The sequence below is a fragment of the Eschscholzia californica genome, unplaced genomic scaffold, assembly GCF_041429995.1.
Source record: "Eschscholzia californica isolate CP2 unplaced genomic scaffold, dmEscCali1.0.p SCAF_3, whole genome shotgun sequence".
NCBI lineage: Eukaryota > Viridiplantae > Streptophyta > Magnoliopsida > Ranunculales > Papaveraceae > Eschscholzia > Eschscholzia californica.
Window position 1 is genome coordinate 43,212,444 of NW_028238420.1, and position 7,902 is coordinate 43,220,345.

Consider the following 7,902-nt stretch of genomic DNA (forward strand, 5'->3'; position numbering starts at 1 on the left):
CACGAATGAAGTGATAATCAAAAGCAATATTTTTAGAAAGACTATGAACGACGGGATTTGCAGTCATGAGAATTGGTTGTTTCAATGAGCGACGAGGATTATCTCGATGATTTCTGACAAGAGAATCCCAACGTGGAGAACGATGATCGCGACGACAAGGTGAGTGAAGATATGTCTCGCGTGGAGATTGATGTCGGGAAAATGAAACGATAGTGAGAATCTCGTGAATCTCTATTTGGTGATCAACGTTTTGGTTGGACAGTGAGCAAGAAACATCGGTCAGTAGTGTGATCGATCAGGGGCGGTCCGGGCTCAAAGCGGCCACTTTGGGCCCTGACGTGATGGAAGGTTTCTTGATTTGGATTTTAACTCCGCTTTAGGCCTCTCAAGTATTAGGGCCGGCCCTGCATTGGGCTTCTTGCATTATTGACAAACAAAAGAGGTAGCGAAATATGAACTACAATGATCACGGCGAGTCGGTGATGGAGACTTGGATTCGTACTGCTCACCGAGAGGACCAAGAAGGCAAGAAGGAACGTCATGGTATTTTGTTAATGCGCATCACTAGTATCTATAGAGTTACACTTATAAAACCCTAAATCTAATTACATCATATAATAGTCATTGGATCTGGAGCATTGGGGGCCATTAGTTCTGGAAGAACAGTGCCCTCTCTTGTGACCGGTTGGTGCAACTTTGGTGGTGTTCTTGTCTAAAGGCACCTCTTGTACGCCTAATAAGAGATAAGAACCTAAGGTTCGTCATCTTCGACATCTTCTCAAAGCTTCACTAATCAATCTACCAAGGTTACTTGCTGCCTATGATCGCAACACTATTTAATTCTAGGGTTTTTATAGTTTTGAAATGGTTCTTGCTTGTAGTTTGCTTAAGCAGTTTTATATTTTGGACAAACATATTTTTTATTTGGTAGAGTTAGCCGCATTAGAACTTAACATTGTTAAAACTTAAAGGGTCAATGCTCCCTTCTCAAATAAAAAAAAAATCAGACCCATTTTTTAATAAACTAGAACTTGTCTATGCGTCTTAGTTAAATAATGTACCATAGACACATATTGAACAATCGCATTAATTGATGTAGAAATTATATTAAAAATGAGGGTAGCGGGGTAACTAGTCGGGTGAAAAAAACAAATTATCGTCCCATCGCGTTCCCAAATTCCTCTTAAACCTCTCAATGGTTTCATATGTCTAATACAGTACTGTCAGTATATATATACATTCTTATTTATTGCATTAGAAAGTGACACTTTGTCTTTGTGATTGAATCGAATAAAACCCAGATCAAATTAGAGCAAGAACTTACCAAATTTGGTGAAGAAATGTAGAAGTAACATGAAATTCCACCAGAAACATCAGCAATTGCTCCAAGAGGAAACTGAAATCTGCCAAAACTCGACTTGGGTTGTTCACTAAACGTACTTATGCATGCCAGAGGATTTGCTCTTGCAAGGTTTTCGCAAGAACAAAGTCATTTTAGTAAGGTTTACGTATTAAGAACTACTAGCCGTTAGATAAAGGTTTTAGAAGTTCCCCTAATCGTACGGCCCCAAAACACCAAATTCATCTTCCACCTTTGCCTCTCTTCCGCCCAGCAGCGGAGGTAACATCTCTTTCTCTCTCTATTTTCTCCCTCTTCAACACCTGTAAGAACTATTTCTCAAAACCCAACCTTTTTAATCATATCATTGTTATTATTCCCTTGAAAACAAGATCATACATATATTTGATGATTGTGTATTTTTATGTCATATTATGATTCATTATGATGAATAGCTAAATGGGTTCTCAAATTTCTTTCAAAAAGGTGATTACTTTGAGCTATCAATGGGCTTGTTTAACTGTTTGGTAAGGAAATCTACTTCTCTTTCACTCTGGGTTCTTGTTGATTTTGTTATTCATGATGATGATAGTGAGAAGATTGATTAAAAAACCTTACTTTTTCTCGAATATCTTTTCATTGAGTAATACCCATACTTGTGTTGTTACTAGAACTAGTTCAATCCATGTTAGAAAAGAGATTTTCAGGCATAACTTTAGTGCTAGACTGTGTCGAATTTCGGGGTTTTCGCAATTCTGTACTGCCATTTTCAAGTCAGAAAGTATTAGTCAAGGAGATTGTTCTTCAACCCATTCAATCTTGTTAAACAAACTTGAAATTTCTCTCAACAACCATCAATTATCTGAAGCTTGGGAAACATTTTCTGATCTGAAAAGCTTACATGGATTTCCTAATCATTCTCTTGTTAGTAAGTTGATTATTCAATTAAGTTACTCGTCTGATCCGAACTGGATTCGAAAAGCATATGATCTTGTTCTTTTGATTCTTAAAGACAAACCCCATTTGCTTCATTATGATTTCTTGACTAGATTGGCGCTTTCTCTCTCGAGAATACAATTGCCTGTTCCTGCTTCAACTGTTCTTAGGATAATGTTGGAAACTGAGAAGTACCCACCAATGGATCTCTGGAAGACTGTCTTTCTTCATATGGTGAAATCGGAAATTGGAACTTACCTTGCATCTGATATATTGATTGAGATTAGCGATTGCTTTCTTCTTCGCATGAAGAACCATGGTGCTAAAAATTCTAAACATATGAGGTTGTTAAGACCTGATACGATGATCTTCAACCTTGTTCTGAATGCGTGTGTGCAATTTCGGTCCACCTTAAAGGCCGAACGAATTGTAGAGTTGATGACGTTGACAGGGGTTGTTGCAGATGCTACTACCATACTCATTATTGCTCGTATGCATGATATGAATGGTCGGAGGAGCGAGTTGAAGAAATATAAAGACTATATTGATCAAGTTTCTGCCCGATTACTTGGCCATTATCGGCAATTCTATGACAGTTTACTGAGCTTGCACTTCAAATATGATGACCTTGATGCTGCTTCTGGACTTGTGTTGGATATGTATAGGCAAAAAGGATCATTTATTTGCTCGGGCGAGCTTATTCCTAAGGAAACAAGAGGTCCACAAAGCCCACTTGATATCACAATTGGATCTCCTAATCTTAGGACAAGTTTGAGATTGCAGATTGAGCCTGAGTCATTGCAGAAGGATCATGTCCTCGATGTGGGAAGGAAACCAGAACTTGTTAACTTCGTAGATGGGAAGCTGGTTCCTAGTAGTAAGGCACTAGCAAAGCTTATCAGTGGCTATAAAAGATGTGGAAAGGTTGGGGAGGTCGCGAAGCTTTTCGTTAGTATTCAAAAAGAGTTGGGTGTTTCAGAAGAAGGCGGTGTGAGCAGAGATATTCTCGAGGCGTGCATTCAGTTAGGTTGGTTAGAAACAGCTCATGATATTCTTGAAGACATGGAATTAACTGATAGCCCAATGGGTGTCGCTACATATTTTTCTCTCTTGAGAGCTTATTGTGAAGGAAACATGTCGAAAAATGCCAAAGTATTACTGAAACAAATGAGGAAGGCTGGAATGCTCATGAATTTGTCCGATGAGGAGGTTATCTCGAGATGTCTTTCAGGGATAGATCGTGACGATTCTTTTGACAGAAAATCTGCAGGTTTTGATGGGAAATTGGGTTTGGTTCAGTCTTTGATTCTTGAAATCAAAGAGGAAGATAAAACTACGCCTCCACTGGTATACGAGATTGAATCGTCGATTTACTTCTTCTGCAAAGGAAACATGATAGAAGATGCGATAAAAACGTATAGAAGGATGCAAGAAAGGATGGTGAAGCCAACAGCGCAGACATATTATAATTTGGTACACGGGTATTCTTCGGTAAGGATGTATCGGGAGATTACAATCTTGTGGGGAGATATCAGAAGGAAAATGGACTCTGGAGATTTAAGGGCAAACAGGGATTTGCTTGAGTTAATACTGTCGAATTTCATTCAAGGCGGGTACTTCGAGAGAGTGATGGAGATAATAGAGTATATGAAAAAGAATAGTATGTTCACTGATAAGTGGAAGTATAAGAGAGAGTTCTTAAAGTTACATAAGGATCTTTACAGAAGCTTAAGAGCATCAGATGCCAAAACAGAAGCTCAAAGTAGGAGACTCGAACACGTTCAAGCGTTCAGGAAATGGGTCGGCATTGGTTGAGAGTTTTCGATGGGGAAAATATGTTGGTTCCTGTGAATATTTGGCGAGCTGCTCAGGCCTGAGTGAAATTTCTTATACATGGAAAATACCTCAGAGACAGTCTGCACACCAAGACCCTAGACCCTAAAAGAATGTTGTTTTGATACAAGTATATTCTTCTATAAAGTACATTGCAATTTCATATACTTCGTATAAGAGTAATTACCAAAGTAAATCAACATATTCATGTATATTAGACGGTTTAGACCACGAAAACCTCACCGATTGGCGAAAACACTGATAAACTTGTGAGGTATGTATTGTTATCAGGATCTTAGTTATTCCACTATTACTTATAATTGTGTCTCTTAGATGGTGAGCCGAATACGAAAATCAGTTATTCATAGCGAACTAGCTCAATGTCTAAAAATATATCAAAAACATTCTTGACAACCATTACCCAAACAGCAGAATTCTTTGCAAAACAATTAGAAGTTTGAAAGTAGGAGTTGATCTAGTTTAAAATCAATTGATTTTTAAGTTTGAGGCTAGCAATTTGAAAGCATAAAGACAAAGACAACATAACCAAGAGAGTCTCAATCAAAAGTTTATTGACAAATTAACTACTATTCACTCTCACCAGGATGCCAATAATAGAAGCAATTATGTTCATTATGAGTTCACTCCTAGCAAGTAACATAATTTTGTTCATATATTAACAAACACATCACTTGGCCCTCAATGTCTAGACTTCACGTATTTACAAAGTTTCTTCAAGTTCTAGTGGAGAACTTTATTTCTGATTGTACTTGTCTTATCGGAGAAATCCTTCATTTTTTTTGTTCAGTGAATAATTTGTCCAATCCATTGATCTAATTCAACTGGACGAGTAATGAATAATCCGATTCTTTTTTCTTTTGTAAAAAGTTTCACCATCGTATTTACATCACATTCTTATTACATTATTGTCTTTTGTAATTAAATGGGTATATTTTGACAAATATTTGGAGCTATGAATACATGACAAATTTATAGACCCCCCTTGGATCCTTGTTATAGCTAGAAAACATAAACTCTGAAAGTACAACTTGGTAATCTGTTGATCTCCCATTGGGTTTATGAAACTCTTTTGTTTGTTTATAAGTCTTATAACCCTACCAAACAGTACTTTGAGCAACTCTTACAATCTTAGTCAACAAAAATGTATTTATTGTTGCTTTTGAAATGAAAAAGATATTTATTTCCGATTTTCATAACAACAATGACATCTTTATGGTCATACCGAAAATATAATAAGAATTTTAACATAAACAGTGTGAGAAATAGTCGATCTTTGAGACCAATAGAAGCGAGGGTTGACGTGCTTTAGAGTAGATTGCCCTACTCAAATATGTCCATTACAAGCACAATATCAAAGAGAAACAAATAAGAAGTAATTAGTAGATTACAAGACACCAAGTAATTCAATATCTTTATCAACCATTATATTGGTAAATGAGAAAAATCATAAGATCTAAAGGAATTTATTGGCCCAAAAAGGTCACATGAAGACAAACATGTAGGAATCTCTCTCTCTTCCATGATTGAAGGAACATGTGAGTGAAGCTATTCATATATAACCAATCCCCAGGTAAGTTGGAAGATTCATGAGCCTGTCTGCTCTCTATTTCTCTAGGACTCTATATTTCTTTCAATAGCTTATTTTGATAGAAGAATTTTCTTCTCTAGGCTTATAATTCTTGGACAATCTTTTGTCTTTGATTAAGTTGTAGGTTTGGGGTCTAATTTAAGAGGTGGGTTTTGGTTCCTAGGTGTTAATATTCAGATTCCAGTAAGGTTTAGTGGTTTTTGCTATGTGGGTTTTGGTATACAAAGTCTGAACTTCATTCATATTTAGAGAGAGAGAGAGACTTGCAGGTTTTCATTGGTGAGATGACAATGTCATTCAATATACTGAAACTCCAATCAGAATTCACAGTTTGTATATCTAGATATAAAAACCAGTATAATAAAACTAGACCCAGTCCAAATCTAGCTATAAAAGTTCTCTTTCAAACAAATGAAAGAAACAACTCACCCAAATCCAAGAATAGATCTTATTCTAGTTCAACTTCAATTCCAAACCTTACCAAGAAAACTAGTCCATTACTTACCCAAACTAATACTATCGGCATTATTGGAGGAGTGTCAGCTCTTTCTACTCTGAATTTCGCCGAAAAACTAGTGAAATGGAGTTCAAAAGATGGAGAAGAAAAGAGCCTTCCTTTTGTTATTTGTAGTGATCCATTGTTGAAAAAGGAACTTTCATGTTGTGGGAGTTCATTTCATTTAGGTACAAAAAATGAGTGTTTGAATTTGGATTTTCGTCCAATAACAGAGAATTTGAGATCGAAAAAGGCATATCTCGAACAATCGGGTGCTCGATGTATTGTTATGCCATGTCATATTTCTCATATTTGGCATGGTGAAATATCTCAAGGTTGTTCTGTTCCATTTCTTCATGTTGGTGATTGTGTTGTTAAGGAGTTGAAAGAAGCAAAATTAAAGCCACTTGAAGCTGGGAGTAATTTGAGGATTGGTGTTCTTTCTACTGATGCAACTTTAACAGCAGGATTTTATCAGGAAAAACTCCAGGATCAGGTATTGAAATTTATGTCATGTAAATTTCAATAAATTTATGTAACGCTCTAAGCCTTACCAGTTATCGATGTTGTATTTGCTATATGCGCTCACGCCCATGGCCAACAGATACATGATTTTGTTCTAGGCGTACTAAACTTGAGCACGTACATATAGACCAAGCTCTGACTGCTCCCCCAAACGTGGTGGGAGTATCACAATTCCCCTACCCTTGGAGAAGAGTCGTGCTCCCCTTTGATACGATTTTTAATGCCCCAAGTTGTAGCACTTATGATATTGTCTCCATTTTTGACACCCAGACCCAAGTCCATGGGTACGAAATTTTGTTCTTTGCGGAGGCTTCATGAGCCAACCAAAAGTCCCTAGCACTTACTAAGCTTGAGCATTATGCATGTAGTGTGCAGGCTCCGGGCGCATGATGTTGGACTATCACTCTGTCTCTCATCCTACAATATTATTGCGCAGGGATTTGAAGTTGTGTTACCAGACAAAGCAACAATGGAACACACTGTGATACCAGCAATAGAAGCATTAAACAGAAAAGACATGGAAGGAGCAAGAAATCTATTGAGAATAGCATTGCAAGTACTTATAGTGAGAGCAGTGAACACTGTGATACTCGCTTCAGATGATATGAGAGATCTTTTACCTTCAGATGATCCTCTTCTTAAGAAATGTATTGATCCTATGGATTCTTTGGTTAGATCTACTATAAGATGGGCTCAATCTACTGAATTTGCAAGCAAAAACATTTAAAACTTGAGAAAAAAAAACATGGTGGTTGTTGTGAATTCTCTCTGGTTGTAGATATAAATTCGAGTACTGTTTTGTGTTTGGGTTTGTATATGTTGTATTGGTTTAGTGTGGTCCTACAAAAATGAATATTTCGTATCAAGTCCATGTTTTGAATATTTATTAAACTTCTCTCGACTATCACTCCTTGTAGTTGGTTTCGCGAGTAACTAGCAAGGACTCAAGCTGCACCAGTCTGGTCATTGACCGTTTCCTCTCTCCTGAGCCAGCCAATTTCCAAGTAACTCGTTCAGCCACTTGGATCAAGGTGTGGACATGGTTACCTCAAAAGACACAGGAATGAACAGCATGATCATGCATGCCAAAACAAACCTAGAAAGCTTTACTCCAATCCTATATATTGAACCAATGGAGGAAGTAACTAACAGATGGTCAGAATC

At 37.1% G+C, this 7,902-nt stretch overlaps 1 protein-coding gene across 1 annotated transcript; it reads left to right on the plus strand.

The window, feature by feature from the left end:
- Positions 1-1,220: 1,220 nt before the first annotated feature.
- Positions 1,221-7,620, plus strand: LOC147550571 (pentatricopeptide repeat-containing protein At4g17616-like). The gene is made up of 3 exons (XM_086668473.1): positions 1,221-4,087; positions 5,912-6,709; positions 7,175-7,620. The coding sequence occupies exons 1-3, from the start codon at positions 1,919-1,921 to the stop codon at positions 7,463-7,465; spliced, it is 3,258 nt and encodes a 1,085-aa protein (XP_086524599.1). The 5' UTR covers positions 1,221-1,918; the 3' UTR covers positions 7,466-7,620.
- The last annotated feature ends 282 nt before the right edge of the window (positions 7,621-7,902 follow it).

Bases quoted from the DNA above. Each gene is read 5' to 3' on its own strand.
- LOC147550571 (XM_086668473.1), top strand. From the start codon at position 1,919: ATGATGATGATAGTGAGAAGATTGATTAAAAAACCTTACTTTTTCTCG. The intron at 4,088-5,911 runs TGAGAGTTTTCG...AGTAAGGTTTAG, and splicing joins GGAAATGGGTCGGCATTGGT to TGGTTTTTGCTATGTGGGTT. The intron at 6,710-7,174 runs GTATTGAAATTT...ATTATTGCGCAG, and splicing joins AGGAAAAACTCCAGGATCAG to GGATTTGAAGTTGTGTTACC.